Raw genomic sequence first — 20,000 nt, forward strand, 5'->3', positions numbered from 1 at the left:
CTCCTCCCTGTCACAAAACAGGTACCACTTCTTCATGATCAATCGATTGGCTGTCTGAAACCAACTGGTCTTACGCCTCTTGTCAGAAGCATTTCTGTGCATCAAAGAAGGAAAGCTACATCCTAACTGCTGTCTCTGTCCTTTCATGGAATGAACATTGTGTTTTTTTGTCTCCTTCTTCCAGTTGACCCTTTGCTCAATAATAGCTGACTGGTTGGCTCTGTTGGTTGAGCATTGGACAACTGTGTGGGAGGTTGTGGGATCAAATTTCTGGACAGACAAACACTAGCTCAGGGTCTGTAAATATTAAAGTTTGTAATTATATTTGCAAATGGTCAGACCCCCTAGTCTTCTCGGATAACAACCATAAACTGTTAAGACCCTGTCTCACAACCCTTCCATGTTCATAACCCTGCTGGGCCTAAAGGAACCCACACACTATTCACAAAAATAGGGCATGGATTTCCAGGTGTTGTGGTCTGCCCTCTGCAGTATAACATGGTTGGGAGCCAGGGAAAATGCTCGGAGATACTAGCTACACCAAGCTACTCTAAAATTCAAGGGTATGAGGATGATGATGATGGTCTCTTTGCCTCCCCAAGTCATGGAGGTAACGAGTGTCTTCCAGTCTCTCCCAATGCAGCAAGCCTACGCATTACTGACAGCATCACGATGGTCATCCACCAGTGCTTGAACACCAACTCTTTCAATAATCACTGTATGTTCTGGGAAGCTTTCAATCTAGGTTACCTTTGTTTTCTTCACTCTGTCAAATTCACTGTCCCAACATTGGCCAACTTCTCTTCGACTGTTTGGTGATGCAGTTGACATCTACCTATTCCCATCCAACTCCAACACATCAGTAGTGCCTGCCCTTCATTGTGTACAGTTCCTGCCAGGTTGGCATATCTTATGTGTTAAGGTACATTCAATTCTCCTGGCCCTCTGATCCACTGTTATCTGACATCATCCTGGATGAGTGGCAGCTTTGTTATGGTTCAAATTCTTTCCTAGTTGAATTTTTTTTTAACCAGTTCAAGTTTGATTTTCCATTATTTCAGATTATGATAATGAATATTAAAAAAATATCAAATGTCACAAATTGAACTGTTTAGAAAAATTTTAAACCAAGAAAAAATTTGAACCACAACAGTTACAGCAGATAGTCCCCGCTGCAGGGATTTCTAGGAGCTTCTTTCGTGACAGCTCCTCCACTGGTGCAGCCACTGTCAGAGAAAGTGACTGGCATCCCTGACCACCTCATTCATGAACATGGTTCCTGGAAAAGTAATGCACACAGGTCTGTTTATACATTAAAACACCTGCTCAAACTCAACAGTTGGCTGGCCTATTCCATCATCTGAGTTACATGTGATTTGCTTCTACTTTTAAGATTGCTTTGTCCTTCCGTTGCCTCAACTTTGGAGGTGCTCTCTTGTGATTCAACCACCTGCCTGTACATTAATTAACTTTTGTAGCTTCTTTAGCTCTTTGAATAGGTGTCACTTGCTTTTGCCTTCTCATCTCCTTGCTTGTGCCCTCTGCCTCGCTTAGCTGTTGTTGTACTTGCCATGTTAAGCTGCCATGCTGCGACTTGTTGCTTTACTGATAAGCTTGGTTTCTTGATGCCAGAAGTTGTTGGGTTCGCATGCTGATTCTTCCTCCCTGCATTACAGGCCTCTCTTGTCTACTAAATTTAGCTTCTTAACCACACAACCACTCTCACTAGTTTAAACCTTTATCTTCTAAAAGAAACCTTACAGATTTTACCCTGTCTTAGCCTAACATCAGATAATCTTACTCATCAATAGGGAAATCTGTTAGGAGAAAAAGAATGAAGGGGATAATTTCTAAAGAAACTGTGGTGCTGCGTCGGTGGGGAAGTAGTATACAAAAATTTGGTTTTATCAAGTTTGCTCTGACGAAGGGCTAACGCTCAAAATGTCAGCTTTTAGAATCTCTGTATGGTGGCCAATTTACATTATCATCTCCGTTGATAAAACCAAATTTTTGTTAGGAGTTTGTTAGGAGAAAAAGGGTCAAGACAAACATTTATATCCACTCAAACACTGTCTCCATGAACCCTTTGCTTACTAAGAGTGTTGGACTCCTCTAACACAACATTATTTTACTTGCAAGTGGGCAACCTTCTTGGGGCTGATGCATATAGAAAGAGAACACTTTTTTCAAATTCCCTATGATATAAACAAGAAGCAAAGAGAGACTATTGATATGTGTACTTACCATTTCAAAGGCTGCCCATCATATTCAAACCACATTTCATCCGCAGTTTCATTATTGATAGCCCTCTGAAAATGCCGCTGAACTTTGTCAGTTACAAGCGTCAAGTAACTCAGTCTGGGTACTAAAAGCTGGAAAGAAAAATGATCTCTATCACCAGGACTGTGATTTACAACATAACTGTTAAAAATTAAATGCAAATCCCATACAACCCAAAAAGCACAACATAAATCGTGTAGATGACAGGGCCTGTATGTCAACAGACCTTCAATACAGGCACTATTCATTACAATATTGTTACGGTATATTGTTATGGGGAATAGGCCTTAACCACATGGCGGCCATGTTGCCATTGAGTCCTAAGGGATTGAAAACTTTTGTTTTTGCTTACCAAAACTCATTCCCAAACATTTGAACTCAAGGCTCGGGGGAAAAAACCTATTGTCTATGGCCAATGTAGCCGCCGTGCGAATAATATAAGGCCGATAATGATGTCTTTGTCAAGTGACTCATAATAATGGAGAGGCTCTTCATTTGAGATGGAATGATGCCACATTGTTGACTACAGAGCAACCATATGTAGGAACTCTGTTTTGCTGGGGCTAATGGTGAGGGCCAAACAAGTAGGACACCTCCACAAACATTTGAACTTTGAAGTATCCTTGTTAACTTTTAAGGCACAGTCATCCCCAAAGTGGATTTCCAGGACGATTGTCTTAATAAAAAGAATTATTATCTTGGCATTCCGTAAAATACGGACCTGTTTATCCTTTATTTCATGTATATATTTGTATGTATCATCCTTAATGTCTCTAGCAGCAAGGCTGAGGACAAAGTTAAATTGTCTGGCATTAGACAGAGTGAGATCTATCAAGTCTCAGTCCCAGGGGTCAGTGGGTTAATTGACCCTGTTGAAGCCTGCTTCTGGGAGGTTTTCCACAGAGATAGAAGGCATAAGGCAGTTGAAGATGATAACCAGGTTTTTCCAACAATAGACACGAGCAACATCTCTCTGTAGTTGGCAAAATCAGATTTGCTACCCTTGCTTTTGAACAAGGAGACAATAGTGGATGGCATCTTTAACCTTTTTAACCACCACTATTTAGCCTTCAGTTTTTGGTATTGTGTCTACTTCTCCTTTGTTATTTGGTGTGCAGGGATGGCATAGTGGCAAGAGCACTTGCTTCCCACTTATTTTACCTGGTTTAATTCCTAGACTAGGCGTCATATGTGGGTTGAGTGGTTCTCTTCCCTGCTCCGCAAGGTTTTTCTCTGGGTACAATGGTTTTCTCATCTCCTCAAAAAGGGCAGGTACCAAATACAGGTCACAAGGCACAGATCATTGTTTAACCAAATTATACAGAATTTGAAACAACCCTAACCATTTACAAATGCTAACATTAGGCCTAAAAACTTTTGTTTAGGCCTAATTAGGCCTAAGGTTAGCCTTAATGAATGTCTAGGATTCTTTATGTTGGCAAACAGTGACCTGTGACCTCTATTTTGTACCTGCCACCTCAACAACTAGCATTTCATTTTATTTCCGTTAATTTTTTTTAAATTTCTGTTTAATTAGTGCTCCAGTGTTAAAAAGAGTTCCTTTCTTTTCCTTTAATTTAATTTAGGTAATTAATCAATTACTACGAACTTCTCTCGAACGTTAATTACATAAATTTGTGATTTAAAGTACATGTACACATGACAGATCGATTATAAAGTTAATTCAATTTCCTCTATCGATAGATGTGGATAACGTGGTGCTGCGTGACCCAGTGAAGGACGTCGCTCTTTTTATATGGCCTGTGCTTGAAACTGTACCTTTCCTGTACATGAAGCTCAACTGATTCTGACAAATTTCATTTTCACCAAGTTCTGTCTTAGATGTATCAGTGCAAAAATTCTCCAAAAAGAATACATCTTAAAGCTTCAAGCTTATAAGTTACGTACGTAGTACGGATCTGGCTGTTCCACCGTTACCACTTCGTCTGAACTGAGATTAAAGCAAACTGGAAGCCTTCCGTCCCAAATGACTCGTAGAACCTCCCTATCTTCCGCCATCTTGAACAGTCCCCAGGGATCCCTGCGGTCGAGGGTGGTAAACCGTGACATTTACTAGTACAACATGGCGGTTTCCACGAGGATCTGTTCTGTGTTGTCGAAGGATCTTTTTCTGTTTAAGCGGTTGGGTTATTCAACAAGTACCCAGCTCGTAACAAAATATGACTTGGAGCTGCTTAGACACTCAAAGAAAAACTATAAGTACATTCTTGACGATGAGTTAGCATTTAAAGTCGCTCATAGCCTTGGAAGTTTACATGGCGTGACTCTGATTGAGACAAATCCCGGCCCTGGTGTGCTCTCGAAAGCGCTATTCGAAGCCGGAGCAACTCATATTATTGGTCTTGAACCTGAGAGAAGATTTCACCCAGCCTTGTGGCATCTTAAGGAACAAATCACGCCGCCAAAGCGATTTGAATTGCTCCATGGAGATTTTAGCAAACTGGATCCGCATAGTGGCTCTGTCGTAAATGGAGCCCAATGCACACCCCCCGCGATTTCCTCCGAGGATGTTTTAGCCAATGTGCTGTCGCAGCCGTGGGAATCTGATGGTTTAGCGGCAAGATTTCTTGGAATTGAAACTGCCTCCAATCCCTCAGTTCTTCCCAGAGTATTGCTTTCTCATTTGAGTCAAATGGTTTCCCAAAGAGGTATCTTTGAGAAAGGAAGATGTGAACTCGCCTTTTTCTATGCAGAGGAACGAGCAGAAAAAATCACCGCTCAATTTGGGAGCAAACATTTTAGTAGATTAACCCTTATGGTGTCTTTATTCTGTGATGTTCAAGTTTTACTTCGGGTACCTTGTAGACGTTTTTATCCAGTACACAGCAGGGAAAAGGACAAATTCCTGACCTTGGTCAGTATCATCCCAAAGAAAATTCCCTTAGTGAGTGTCTCCAGTCATGATTTGCATTATCTTAACTACTTCATTAGACTTTTGTTGGTTAAGCCACAACGCCGGGTAGTAGACGCTATTGAAAGTATTAGCCCAGGAGGTCATGCAATACTCAATCAGTTGAATTGGTCACACGATGTATCAATCAGAGACTTGTGTTCTCAAGATATTGGGAAACTTGCAAGTGCTTTCTTTCAGTGGGAAGGAAGATCACTTCATTTTTACTATGATGCAGGATGTAACGAGCAAGAACACTTGAAATTTATGTAAGAAAACAGATTTTTTGAAAAATAAAGATAAAGCAATAAATTGATCGACCAGAATCAGTATTTTGACTTACTCCTTTTCTACATAACCTTGACCCCAAAAATGAAAGAAAACTTACTTTTCTTCATACAGTCAAAAACCTGACAAGATTTTACCTCAGATGTAGAAAAAAAAGGTTTTAAGTGCAAAATTTGCATTTCACTTAGACAATATTGCTTGAGAATATCCCTTTTAAGTGGGCCTTAGTGTTGAACTAAATTTTTCTGCTTCCAGTAGCTACCAAAACATTGGGATAATCATATACTTCCCCAGTTCAGGTGTATATGTCATAATTTCAGAAAATCTTTTTGGGCAAATTTTGACAATGGCGTATGTTCTGCAGGAAAGAATGATTAATTCTACCTAACCTTGGTTCTCGTTCTAAAAAAGTTCCTGACAATGCATTGAAAAAAGTAGTAAGAACGAAAACATTTTTTACCTATAGTGTTTGGACTAACGTTTGCTGTAACAGAGAGCATGTGGAGAAGAATGATATTTTTAAGTTGCCAATTATAGTTTTTACAATGACTGCAAAATTGTTGCACACTCATTGGCTAATTTTTATTGTCAATAAGACAGACACATACATTTATAATTTATGCATTTCGAAGAGTTTAATTTATGCAAAATTTTGTGAAACGTCAATCTGTCACTTTTTAACCAATAGAAAGTCTCAGTTTTTTCCATTAGCCAATAAGAGAGGGAAACAAGTTATAAATTTGTTCATGTCAGATTGAATAAAATTGAAGTTTCTCGCATTTTTGTCTTGTGTTCTTCTGGTGTTTTGACTTAATTTTCACCCCTCTGCCTTTTTGTCACTGTAAAAAACGAATAGATGTCAGTTTTTCATGGGTCTGTCCTGTTATTAACAATGAATTTTCTCATACGTACCATTGTCAAAGTAGGCTGTGGATCCACTAGGCTATCGCCTCGTGGATCCACAGCTACTTTTACAATGTTATGACGAAATGCATGATCAATAGACCAATTCGGCTAACTCAATGTTGTACCCAATTCAAATCTTTCGGGGTTAAGATTCTTTGTGTGTTGAATTTGCACGACAATGAAGCATTCACATTTAAATGATATGAAAATACTTGGAACAAAACGTTTTATTCCCAAAAGATTTGAATTGGGTACAACATTGAGTTAGCTGAATTGGTCTATAACAGGACAGACGCACAAAAAACTGACATTAATTTGTTGACAATTAATTTGTCATGATCGTCATGATAACAATGATGACTGTCCGTCATGATTGGTTAAGACTTGTTTCCATATCTCAAAGTGCCCTTGGACGTGAGGGGCCTGGAACAACAAAACTGAAACAACCCAAACTGTACAAAAATGCTAACCTTAGGCCTAAACATTATCTAAAGCATATTGTTTAGGCTTAAGGTTAGCATTTTTGTAAAGATTTGGGTTGTTTCAGCTATTGTACCCTTCACCACCTACAGCCAACCAAGGCCGCTCATGTCCAAGGGCACACAAGAGCGCTTACCATTTGAATGGAATTTTCGGTAATTCCGCGGAGAATTCAAATGGGACAGTTCATCCCGGTGGAATGTTTTCGAAAAAAAGATAATTCCTTTCGAAGTATTCCCTTTTTCTCGATTTGACTGGAATTCCCGGAAATTTCTGTACCATTTGAAAAATTACAAGTGCCAGAGAAAATAGACTGTATCATTTGTTTGTCAACCGGAACAACCCATTTTTCTGGCAAGTGAGATATACAGCACATTCCCATTTTCTTTTTCTAAGTACAGAACGTGCAGTACCATCTGTTAAAACATTCTCAGCGGAAATTAGTTACCCAAATTAATGGTAAGCGCTCCAAGTCTTTACCGTCACGATATTGCACGGTGAGAGTCACGTGACGTCTCTTTTCATCAGTGAATGGGTAAACTCTGGCACAGTCCTCAGCTCAATCCCATCATACTCTCTGCGACGCGTCCCTCTCCTTCTCTAAACTCTCCTTCACGTGCTAACATGGCGGACGCTATGGCTTTCAACAGCGTTCCACCACCTTCGGGCGCCTCAGTCGATCCTAATTCAGCATTTGCTGACGCATTAAAAAGAGCTAAGGAGGTAGGGAGCTTCAACTAAGTTATTATGTCATATCTTTAGCGAGAATTGATCAAGAATCATCTTTGTAGATCGCTGCGCGGATGGGATCGAGCAGCGCTGCTGCGGCGGCTGAGGCTTCACATTTGGCTGATCAAGGTGCGAATATTTGGTCAAATTTCTTAATAACACATGTGACTTTGTCCTTGAAAGAACCGTTATTGGAATTATTGACTTAAAGGACACGATGGTCATCACTTTCTTTCTCGTGTTCTTTTTTAGATCTTAGCAAGAAAAGGCCTTTCGAAGTTGACGGTGAGCTAGGATTTTTCTTTCAAGTATAAGACTTCGAGAACAATATTGTCAAAAACACCACGTTAAGTCACTATTTATCGCTAAAATTAGTTGTCATGTTTATTTAACGATGGGTTTTACTTTTTATAAGGTGGAGACCTTGAAATTGTTGCAAAAAGACAGGCTACAGAAGGTAAGCTTAATAATTATTATTAGTTTTCAAATTCTACTCCTGGACCAGTGAAACAAACAATGAAGGAGAATAGACTATCCTGGTAGTTGGTTATTTTCTGCTGGGTACCTTTTCACCGGGCTTATTATTTGATCGGCAAAGATTACATATCGGCAAGGATCACATCCCGTTTATATTTGAAACGTAAAATGAGCAGGGGTTACGTTTGAAAATAACGAGAAGCGGACTGGAACGTGTTGGAAATATCTGAGGAAGTGTTCACTACTGTACCTACCAGTAGAAGTGCAGTGCCTTTAGATGAATCCAGATTTGTCAATGAATGACCATCTAACAAATTATGGTGCAGGTAATTAAGTACTACATTATTTAGCTTTAATCTAGCAATTTCCAAGTCTCATATTGGGCATGAAACCTTGAATATTGAAAAAAAAAGGTTACTGGAGTAATTTAATTTTATAGCCACATTATCGATGGATGGCAAAGACCCAAAATCAATAGCTTTGCAAGTCGCAGCAAGCCTCGCACAAAGGTAAGCTGAAAAGTGATGTTTTGTCTCTTACTAGTACAGCTAGTACAGCTTGTAATAATTATGTTAGTCAATCCATTCACTCCTCAGACCTCCAGAGTGAAATTTGTGAAAGTCTCACTCCCAAGGGTCAATCGGTTAAGACTAATATGTTAGAATTTAGTGACTTTTTTTTTTCCAATGCGGTCATCTTGTCGATATCAGTTTTTTACCGCTGACAACAGGGTTCCGTATTTATTTTTACTCGTGGATATATATCCACGAGTTTTGGTGAGGTTCTTTATGCAAATGTGTCACTCCTGTGTAACCGGAAGTTCGATCTAATAAGCCAATCAGGATGGATAATCACAACACAGCTTAGATGGATGTGACTTCCTGTTCGCGAGGTTGTGCGCCGCTATTACTGTATGTCGCTTTTGTACTGAAGTGTTTGAGCACCTTCCGCTGCATTTAGAAGCAAGAAACGGAAGAATTAAAGAAATGGCTTTCTTCGAAGGTGAAGCAAAATATTCTGAACAAGTACAGATTGGTGCAAAAAATTGTGCACCGCCTTTCACTGACCAACGCGAAGACTTTAATACATTAATTAACGATGGCCAAAAATGATGCGAGTGTCAGTAATAATTTCTACAAAGCAGTGGCAAAAAAGAGCTTCTATGAGAGACTCTATCAAGCGAAAGAGACAAAATCACTTGAAGAGTTCAGGAAAAAGAAAAACATTGCAAAACGCCAAAACAGATCTGAAAATATTGAAGCAGCAAGGGAATAGGAAAAGAAAAGCAATCCAGAACATATCAGAGACCTAAACAGAAAAGCATAAAACATTTAAGGAAAGTTATGCAGAGCTCAAGGTTAAACCAAACTGAAATTTGTCAAGGTCAAGGCTCTATTAGACATTCCATGTCAAAAGTGATTCAGTCTTTTTCGTGATAAGATAACACATGGCGCTGAATATATATGCACTTGCTGTGATCAGTTATGGTTCAGATCATCTGTATCTAAGTGTATCAAATATAATGATAAATATTCACAAGGTCTGTTGGAGAATGTATATCTGGCGCAAAATGTGTTAATATTACTGAGTGGATCTGCTCTACTTGCTAAATCTGTTAACATTATATGACTTGGCAACAAAAATCAGACCTTACTGATTCAAAATTACCCTGTCATCTGTGCAACGAACTTTGAACACATGGTAGAGCTCTTTATAGAGGATGTGTTAAAGAGTAATCTTATGCCTGTTGGAGAAATGGTATACTTATTTCACAGGGTTGAATTCCAGCAAAGGGGATTACCTCACCTACATGCAGTATTTTGGGTATCTAGTTGCATATGAGAGCCCACCGTCCTGTTACACAATTATCCAACTATCAATGCTAATGCATAAAGAAAACTTCAGCCTGCCAATTTTAAACAATCGCGGTAACTTTCATATCCACGAGTAACGACAGTGGCACTTTGATTTATCAAAGTCATCACCCGGGCAAGTATGCCTTATGTTGTACTTGCCCTGACAAATTTTGGGTTGCCCAGGAAAAAGTGCTGAAGTATAGACTTACTTGAGAGACAGAAGTTCAGCAATTTATTGCAAACACCAGCACCGCACCACAGGTTGGGATCTGAGCTTGTCTTGCAATGTACATTGTAGTGTTTAGGTTACCCTTAGATACTATTTAAAGTAAACTCTAGCTACATCACTTTAAAATAATTAACTTTTACTGTAAGTACCGATCTGCTGCACTTGATGACATGCCTCTTCAGGAGTGTGAATACGTAAAATCGTTGTCTCAGTGTTCTTTTAATTGCCATGATTAATACATGTCAAACAAAACTGTATACATTTGTTGTGTCTTCTAGAGCTGGTCTGGGGTCCATGGTCTCAGAGGATGTCAAAATTCCAAACAGATTTGTAGGATTAAGTGAGTTAATAAGCATTTTGTTTATTATTATTATTATTATTATTATTATTATTATTATTATTATTATTATTATTATTATTATTATTATCATTATTAATTTTTTTTTTGTGGCTGGTCTGACATGCATACATGTACGTATGTTTCATTACTTCCAAGGGACTCATCATAGATCGGAGACCTTTCAGTACAGCCAACTTGTCAAACTTCTCATTTGAAGTCCCGTTAGCATTCAAATGATGGTAGCAATCTGGCCCTTATGTCTCAAGGATTCCCAGTTGCATAACATACCAAAAAACAATAATTTTAAATTGTGAAGGATACTTCAAGGCAAATTTTCATGGCTAGACTGATACATATGTATTATTATTATCATTTATTTATTTATTTATTTATTTATTTGCGATGTTTATACAGGCAATCCAATTCAGCAGCGCTGGTTTAAACGGAGGCCTGTTTACATATTATTATCATTATTATTATTATTATTATTATTATTATTATTATTACTCATCTCATGGTTTATACCGGTATAATCTGCTATCCATGCCAGTTACAACCTGTAACCATTAATAGCAAAATGTTTTTAATTAAACTCTGATTAGTCAATATCCATCACTTTCCTTATCATACAAGGTGATGCCAAAAGACTGGCTTTCTGAATAAAGTCTGTTACAATGGAACATCACAATTTCTCTGTATTTCGTTGTACATTTCCTGTCATAGTTCCCAAAGTTCCAATTAGAAGTGGTAAATTTGAATGTTAATATTGTTCACTTCATTCTTCCAGCATTTTAGAATTTCATATTTTAGATCTGTGTACATGTCCATCTTCTCCTGTTATTTCACTACCACTGGGGTATCAAATGGGCAAGCAACATCTACAGTAAAACATTATTATTATTATTATTATTATTATTATTAACTACTTAATAACCGAGAGTGAGGTTGTTACAGCAAAATCTCAAACTGAGGCCTTGCCATATTGACCGAGCGACAGCGAGGTCAATACAGTTAGGCCGAGGTTTGAGATTGTGCTGTAACGACCGAACGGTCGAGGTTATTAAGTTGTTTATTATGTGGCTAACAGAACAGTTACAAATAAGAAAAAACTGATTTGCATAATCTATAATCGGCCGATGAGCATTACAGGAGAATAATGCCCTGGCGCTTAGCTGCTCTTAGCCAATCACAGCATGCGTTATATCTGCCAGAAACACTAGTCATATATAATAATTACATATTACATTGTAGCTGCTAGTTTACCTGTAATAAATGCAGGGCTTAAAATTAGCAAAAAAATCCAGTCGCAATTTTGCGACAAGATACAAAAATGTAGTCACAATTTCGCAAAATTTAGTTGCAAAATCATCACGCTACATTGTTGTCAGCGGTGTAGCAAAGCAAAATCTGAGCCGACAATACTTGTGTTGAAAGAAACCGCTGAAAATGGCAAATGATATCGGAGGAATGGAGTTGCGCACAGACGCGTAACATCGCAGCAAAATTACGCCACAATTACGCTATCTTCAGATTGAAAGAAAACTCAAGGCGAGAAACAAAATAATTTTGTCATTTCTTCATTTATTTAGTAAAAAGAGCAGCAAAGTGGCAACTGCTAACCCTTTTGTTTCGAAAAAGCGAAGATGAAAACAAGTCGCAAATACTTCTCCAGATATTTTAGTCGCAAAGGGAAAAATTTCAGGCACAAATGCGACTGTATTGGTCGCAATTTCAAGCCCTGTAATGTTATTGATTTGTTAGTTCATGTTAAGTTTAAAAAGGAATTAGTTTTCAATTCTTTTGTAAGTTAATAATTAACCGAGCATCTTGTAGATCTACATGTGTATGGTAACAAGACAGAAGCAACAATTATTATCGGTCATTTCACTGATGTGATACTTTCTGTATGTTTATATTTGCCTATTCAGTTATTGGACGTGGTGGGGAACAGATTAATAAACTACAGTCAGAAACAGGAGCAAAAATACAAGTTGCACCAGGTACTGATGTTTGTGGTTATAACTTTGATAAAATGAAAAAAAATCCTTGTATTAATTTGGGAAAATCATGGAAACAGTGACCTTGTCCAAAAAGTGAGACAAAATTGCGAGCTCAAGATGTCGCCAGGTTGGGAACTGAAGGGAAGGATTTACTGTTTAGAAAGGAATTAACAACCTCTACATCCACTGGAAAACTATTCCTCCTTTAATTCAGTCCTTAGTTTTAAATTTCATTGCTTTAATTGAAGACTTATTTTGTGTTTGCCTGCTATATCAGACCCTCCACCTGGCCAGGTGGTGCCTCCAGATCGAAATGTGTCCATAAATGGCACAAGAGAAGCTGTAGAGTAAGTTGCTCAAATCTTTAGTTCTTTACCAAATTTGTTGCATACCTGTTTTCATCAAAGAAATTATTTATCTCTAACCAACCCTTCTATTTTCTTCAGTAAGGCCAAGAATCTGTTGAACAGAATATGTGAGGAAGGGAAAATTCCTGAATCACTGGTGAGTTCCCTCCCAGAGTGAAAAGATGGGATTTGTGTCCCCTTCACTGAAATTAAGACTGATAAATTTTAATGAACCATTCATCCATAAATTGAAAATGTAAAATAAATGGCATACTGATGCTCCAAATGATAACATTCTTGAAGAACACTACTGCCTTACTTAATTATTACCAGGGCAAGTGTCATGAAGAAAGAATGAAATAAGATCATAACTTTCCAAGAATTCTAATTCCAATAAGTTCAAAGTTTATGTTTGCCAAACAGTGACAATATTTTGGTCACTATACCAGTGATCTGACTTGTTGGTTGTGTATCGTAGTAATTTGCGTGCTACATGTGGGTTTCATAGATATTTTCGTGTTGTTTAAATTGCGAACTCGCAGGATGCCGTGACATTACTGTTTCTTTTGTTGTAAAACAAAATGCCACATAAAGCAAAAAGATGGCAATGAATAACAAAGGGACATGCGTACACATATATTGGTGTATGTCAACAGAGGCGTTTCTGAATTTTGCTTATCTTTGAGCTGCAATGTACTGTACTTGTTTTAGATGTCTTTGCCAGTTGTTGCTCCCGGTGAACAAGTGATGGAGTTGATGATACCAGCTAGTAAGGTTGGACTCATTATTGGTAAGACTTCAGCTTCCTTTACAGAACCCACCAAGCTTGATTTGACTTGTGTATCCTTTTTTTGTTCCTGGACAGAAACTATGTGTATAAGTGCAATGAATTTCAATGTTGCTGGGAATGGTTTTACCGTATTTACCCGTGTATAAGTCAACCTTTTATGGCCTCGAAAGAAGTTCCAAAAATCGCCCTCGACTTATAAATTATCCATGGGTCAAAGATTTAGAGCCAAAATTCCAGGTGAAATGAAAAAGGAAAGAAATTGAGAAATTGCTTTTTTTGCCATCAAAAATGGGGAGTCGCCTTATACACGGATAAATACGGTACAAGGCTGCTGCCTAACGGGCGCCCGGTCGCCTGGGGCGCCCTGGTTGCGAGCGTGGGCGACCAAAGTTTTGTACAAGGAGCCCGAACGGGCGCCTAACTTTATCACAAAAGCAATTGACCCCAACTTCCTTGTAAATTACATTCCTGTAGCTGGACATAACACAGTGAAAGTTTTGATGTATTTGGCGAGTGTGTCAACACGGGAAACGTGCAAAAATAGCCAAACGATTTCAACATAACGATGTCTTAACGACTTTACGTTGAATCGAAGCAATTTATTGCATGAAGACTGGGTCCAAGATGTGATTTCCAAATATAGGATTGGGATATTATGGGCTGTCAGTTGAACATCGAAATTCGCGTGGTACCAGTGGATCTCAGACCTACCTATTTGAATGTCGGTCGTTTGGTAGGAGTTTACGTGCTATAAACTGTGAGTGCTAGATGCAGGGCAGGGGGCACGGGGTGTGGGCGAAGGGGGGTGGGGTTAATGCTGGGCTGGTATCTTAAAATTAATTTTGGGCTCCTAAAAATATGACTTGGGCTCCCTCCTTTCAATTTTGGGAGCCCAAAGGGCTCCCTGAAATTTTCCTTAGGCAGCAGCCTTGCGGTATCTTAATTGGTGTTCTCCTCTACTTTAATTTACTCTTTGGTCACTTGCAGACATTTAGCAAAGCTTGACCATTTAAGTTTTCTCTATAACTGAATGTAAGGAATATCCAACATTTGCATGCTGCTGGTGTTATGATCATGGCATTAAGTAAATTATATGCCTTTTGATAGTCAATTATTTCGTTTGCAGGAAAAGGTGGTGAAACCATTAAGACGCTTCAGGTTTGTATTTTCTGTGCATGTTGATTTCAAATGCAATGATATCTGCCTTATTTTTGAGGTAGTAACAACCTACAGCTGTGTTGAAAGTAAGTACAGTATAATATTATGTGTCAAGACATCTTGATCAATTGTACTTATTATTTTAGCGTTAACATTGAGAAAATAACATTGGAACTTCCAATGCACAAAATTTGATTGTTTGTTATACAATGTTGTTAACTATATAATTGCGTCATTCAGTTGAAACCTTTTATTACAGTTATCATATAATAATTATTATGCACTCTTTAACAGACTTTCAAAGAGACCCTATTTTCTATCAGATTTAAATTGAAAATGGCATCATGTGATGATAGTTGCTGGTTTGGAAATTTTTTCAGGAAAGGGCACAGTGTCGCATGGTTATGATTCAAGATGGTCAGTACTTAAATGCACCTGAGAAACCTCTTCGTATAATGGGAGATCCCATGAGGGCTCAGCGTGGAAGAGACCTTGTTCAGGACCTTTTGACTGAGAAGGAGCTTGAGGTCAGTGGGGAGGCAGGGGTCAGGAATTGGAAGGTGAACATGGGTGAAGCAGGATTACTATAACTCAAAGACCTATTTTGGACATACTGTATTTACCCGTGTATAAGTCGATCCCATGTATAAGTCGACCCCCATTTTTGATGGGCAAAAAAAGCAATTTCTTAATTTCTGTGGTAAATGTCACTGGGACACTAATCTTGTATTCTTCGATTTCTGGAAATGTGGATACACAAAAAAATCAAGGCCTCAAGCCCTTAATAGTTTTGTGGTTCAGTACTTGTTGTATATGCGGGCATTTTGTCCTTGAGTTTCGAAAAAGTTCGCAGAAAATCAAAAACGTAAACCTCAAACTTACCTGTTCCATTGTTCAACGATAAAGGGCTTTAGAGGAGAAGCACAACATCACAGAAGCAGGAGTCAATCTTTGAAAATAACTTGCTAACGATGCGAAAATGTGCAAGGTTTAATTGGTCCTTGACTTATAATTTCTCACATGACAACAAAACAAAAAATCAGCCAGGTTTGTATAAATAATAAAAAACAATCATCAGCAACCAGCATTTTCACGCAACACGACTGACAATGCCTGCACGCAAACACAAGGTATTACGCCAAGTTACTAAGCCGTTGAATTCGCATATATTTGAAGAAACAGAAATGCCTTTTAGAGCTTTCTGCCTTTGGAAAACGAAAATTTCCATTGTCTATTTCATATTTGTGCTTGTGAGTATCTTCAACATTTAGATTTGGACAAATCCTTTTTCATTTCAACTTGAATTGTTTACATTCATTTGAAGTCTTTTGTCGGCTTTTGTCCACTGCGTTCGTTATACGCAAGGCAACATTATTATGTTAATTTTGATTAAATTACTTAGCTGGAACTTGGCTCAAAATCTGTGACCCATGTATAAGTCGAGGGCGATTTTTGGAGCTTCTTTTGAGGCCATAAAAGGTCGACTTATACACGGGTAAATATGGTAGTCAGTGATTGCATCTACCATATTTACCCTTGTACAAGTCAAACCCCCCCCCCCCCCCCCCTTCATTTTTGGTGACAAAAAATGCAATTTTCTTTACTTCTTTGTTAAATGGTCATGGGATACTAATAATGTGCAAGTGAGTATGTTCAACATAGTTTAGAGAACTTTGGACAAATCCTTTTTCCTTTCAACTAGAATTGCTCGCATTTAAAGTCTGTTATCACCAAAGGAAAATCTAACCTTTTCCACTGCATTTGTTGCACATTATGCTAATTTTGAATTAACTATTCAGCTGGAACTTGGCTCTAAATTTTGACCTGTGTATTAGTCAAGGGCGATTTTTGGAGCTTATTTTGAGGTCTTAAAGGTCGACTTATACACTAGTAAATATGGTAATTGAATTTTAACTTGAGTGTGATGCAGTACATCATATTTATAATCCAATTTAATAAAGTTAACAATAAGGAGCGGTCGACCATCTAAAATCCGATTCACACCAACTAAACATGTTTAATTAAACCAGGTTTAACAAAATAAAAATGAGCAACGAAAGGCTGAAAGACTGACTTTTATGTAGGGTTCATGTAAGTTCTAATGTGTGTCTCTAGAGTCTACATTATGTCAGGTAGTAACTTGTATCAAGAAAACAATAAATTTCAACTATGTTTAACTAAACAGCTTTTTAACGTGTTTAAGCTTTGGTGTGAAGGTGGTATAAGAGTAGTCAGCAGTGTCTTTCTCTTCTGGTGTTCAGCTGAGAACTAAAAGAAATAACAAAACACAACAAAGGGGCGAAAAACATCAAAAGATTGCAGCTGGTGTTTGTTTGAAGGTTATTGTTCGTAATCCATGTGATGCTTCGCCAGCCCAACAACAGTTAAGCCATGGATGATCTGTCTCCTTCGCTCACCTTACCAGTTTCTAGCTCTCTGGGCGCTCCTCCCAATTCCGCAGCATTTCGGGAGGCGACCTTTGTACTTGTCAGAGGGCGATTGTTAGATTGTGTTTTCTCGCAAGTGATAGCTTAATTAAGCAAAAAAAAAGATTCTTTGCCAGCCCCTGTTGTCTGGAGGCCTTCCATGGCAAAAGCAACTTAGTGTGTTCAGCAATTACATTGCAGGGGTTTCAATAAAATTTGAAGTAGGCAGCTGGTTTGAGTCTAGTAGCTGACTGTATCAAGAAGGGGCCTAACGGCCGGAAAATTAACGATTTTTAACGTTATATGATGTTTCAACAACTTCATGTCATCATTACTACCAATTTCAAGCTGCCGGGAACGGCAAACCTTTTTTGCGCGTTTTTTCAAGCGCGAATTTCAACATTTCTCAATCAGTTCTGTCGAACGATAAGAATGTGTCATTTTAATCTGAACAAACGAAAAGGCTTAACCAATGAAACTAACGAAAAATTTACTGTTTTTGGAAAACAAGTCTTGATGCAACGATTACTCAATAACGACCTGTTTAACATTGAACGGCTTGATATATTTGGGGACGTAACTAAACGTAATTGAATTACGTAAAAAATGTGACGGTTGGTCTAGGAAAAAAGGCGGAAAAAAGTTTTAGCCGTGCACTGTAGCTCAAAGATGGCAATATCAAATCTGGTAATTATTTTAAAATTGAGGTTAAAAAAGGTACATTCAAGTCAATCAAAAATGAATTTTACTTCAGGTTTGAAGGAATCCTTCAATTAATTCAATGTAGGGTAAAAAGTAGCCGACTTCTCTGAGCGATGCAGCAGACGCTTTTCGTCGGTCGTCGGTGCTTATTGAAACCCCTGCATTGCCTGGTCGCAGGTCTGTTTCAATCACACTCCGTGAGCATGACTCTATCTTTACTGGTGTCATCAGCTTCCTCTCTTTTCAAATTTGGGGGCTATTGATTTTTTGAGCAGGTAACCTTGGCAGAATGGATCAGTCTGCGAATACTGTCTTTATAAGTCATTCACATGGGCTAGCTACTTTGCTTCATCCTCTATGTGTCCATTATCTGCCCTCTGCTGGTTCCTTACTCTTTGAGGTTCCAGTTATGACCCACTTTTTCAACACCAGGATGATTTTTGTGGTAGTGCACTTTATAAGTGCTCTACACACTGTCATCCTGCTATTTTTAAAATGATGGAATCACCTGGCCTCCCTTACAGTATGTGAATATTATTGCATACTGTATGATCTTTACTGTTGTGTCTTACGAATGAAATCAGACTTAAGTGTAACGTTTTCGCATGTGGTACATGTATGCATGAAGATTTTAAAAAGCTGAGAACTGACATATCCATAAGAGACACACTCAGTGCTGTAATTACTGTATGTTCCAGTAAGTAAATAACATTTCTTTATACCTCAGCAAAATATGCCAGGATTGGAATACAAAGGCAACAGACATGATCAGAACAGAATTCAACCTGGTATGCAACAGATAGAGGTCAGTATTGATTTCTACCATAGAGATCTTTAATTAAATGCAGAGTTCAGAGTTCTTCCGTACTCTTTCTATTTTTAGATCTCTGTGGGGTATAAGGATAAAAATAACTTTAAATTTATTGCTGCCACTGTTATCTTATTATTTGAGGCTTTCACAGTCACGATCAGTAAATGCCAGCAAGGGGATTTTGTAGGCCAGGTATATGTGCTCACAGGGACCATAAGAGAATTTGTCACTTTTTGTGAATTGTATTTTTTTGGCTGCCATGTCTTGAAAAAGTTCACCTTAAACCTGGGGCCAGGAGGAAAGTTTTAAGTGACATTATTATTATGATCCCTGGAGTACTCCCCAATCTCTCAGTGCACTCTGCTCAGCTAACACCATCTTTGTGCGACCAGTTAATTAAGGCGAGTTAAATTTCAAAGCCAGTGAGATGGAAGTAGTTTTTTGCCTATTGTGTAGTTCCAGAAATTTCATATAGAACCCCCCACCCCTTCGGATTTCCCATATTAGCGAGGACACGGTATCCCCCCCTCCTCCCTGGAAATTCTAAAAAAATGTCATACACCCCCTATACCCCCTGGAAATTATGTTCTTCAAAGCAAACAACAAACAAGAAGCCATGTATCTAGCGTCAGGCACGTATTTGAGATGTCGCAAATTACCCTAAATACATAACCTTAACTTTATTATTTTTATGTATACAGAAGCTGGTCTAAAATGTAAAATGCAGTATTGTCAGTATTTGAAGGGAGCTACTACCATACTAGTAGGAAAAAAACAATTTTTTGAGCTGTTTACAAAATGTGTGAAAAATTAATTTCGCGCACTTGAAATGGACACAATCGCAAGCACATTTAATGACGCATTTTTTACAAAATTATGTAATAAAGAAGAGAAAAAGAGAGACTAATGAGTTAATAGCAAGTTTTCTGCACTCATCTCACCAAATGACAGCTTCTAATGTATAAAAGATGCTTCACAAATGCAGTGATTCTCGTACAATAAGTATCCAGCAAGAACATTCATTGGCAAGTTACCAGTCCATCACGGACAATTATTACTACTCTTTGGAGACTGGTAATGAGTAATGGCGGCTTTTTTTCCAAATCGTCTTTATTTCACGGTTTTATTTGGTGCTGGTTTGCTTCCAAAGCACTATTAGGAAAAAGGAAACCTTCTTTGGCAACAGCACTAATAGAAGTATCATAGTTTAACTACTTAAAACTTCAGAACATCCCACAAAAGTTGGTGAGCGGCACCCTCTAACGTATGA

The 20,000-nt window shown here is 38.2% G+C and overlaps 3 protein-coding genes across 3 annotated transcripts in view; 2 read left to right on the top strand and 1 right to left on the bottom strand.

The window, feature by feature from the left end:
- Positions 1 to 4,337, bottom strand: part of LOC137993260 (autophagy protein 5-like) — a 14,090-nt gene extending 9,753 nt beyond the window's left edge. The window contains exons 1-2 of the mRNA XM_068838997.1: positions 4,189 to 4,337; positions 2,245 to 2,372 (exon numbers count right to left, since the gene is read on the bottom strand). Of these exons, the coding sequence (XP_068695098.1) occupies positions 2,245 to 2,372; positions 4,189 to 4,299 (239 nt within the window). The 5' untranslated portion in view covers positions 4,300 to 4,337. The remainder of the gene's footprint in view (positions 1 to 2,244; positions 2,373 to 4,188) is intronic.
- Positions 4,290 to 6,251, top strand: LOC137993258 (ribosomal RNA small subunit methyltransferase A-like). The gene has a single exon (XM_068838996.1). The coding sequence runs from the start codon at positions 4,364 to 4,366 to the stop codon at positions 5,462 to 5,464; it is 1,101 nt and encodes a 366-aa protein (XP_068695097.1). The 5' UTR covers positions 4,290 to 4,363; the 3' UTR covers positions 5,465 to 6,251.
- A 1,178-nt stretch (positions 6,252 to 7,429) lies between these two features.
- Positions 7,430 to 20,000, top strand: part of LOC137993262 (far upstream element-binding protein 3-like) — a 23,176-nt gene continuing 10,605 nt past the window's right edge. The window contains exons 1-13 of the mRNA XM_068838999.1: positions 7,430 to 7,588; positions 7,657 to 7,723; positions 7,847 to 7,879; positions 8,010 to 8,051; positions 8,511 to 8,580; positions 10,435 to 10,496; positions 12,425 to 12,496; positions 12,774 to 12,843; positions 12,943 to 13,000; positions 13,555 to 13,633; positions 14,760 to 14,791; positions 15,172 to 15,351; positions 18,647 to 18,724. Coding sequence (XP_068695100.1) covers positions 7,490 to 7,588; positions 7,657 to 7,723; positions 7,847 to 7,879; positions 8,010 to 8,051; positions 8,511 to 8,580; positions 10,435 to 10,496; positions 12,425 to 12,496; positions 12,774 to 12,843; positions 12,943 to 13,000; positions 13,555 to 13,633; positions 14,760 to 14,791; positions 15,172 to 15,351; positions 18,647 to 18,724 — 942 coding nt within the window. The 5' untranslated portion in view covers positions 7,430 to 7,489. The remainder of the gene's footprint in view (positions 7,589 to 7,656; positions 7,724 to 7,846; positions 7,880 to 8,009; positions 8,052 to 8,510; positions 8,581 to 10,434; positions 10,497 to 12,424; positions 12,497 to 12,773; positions 12,844 to 12,942; positions 13,001 to 13,554; positions 13,634 to 14,759; positions 14,792 to 15,171; positions 15,352 to 18,646; positions 18,725 to 20,000) is intronic.

The sequence above is a fragment of the Montipora foliosa genome, chromosome 2, assembly GCF_036669935.1.
Source record: "Montipora foliosa isolate CH-2021 chromosome 2, ASM3666993v2, whole genome shotgun sequence".
Lineage (NCBI taxonomy): Eukaryota > Metazoa > Cnidaria > Anthozoa > Scleractinia > Acroporidae > Montipora > Montipora foliosa.

What these genes read in the sequence shown, in the direction of transcription:
- LOC137993258 (XM_068838996.1), top strand. Translation starts at nt 4,364, where the DNA reads ATGGCGGTTTCCACGAGGATCTGTTCTGTGTTGTCGAAGGATCTTTTT.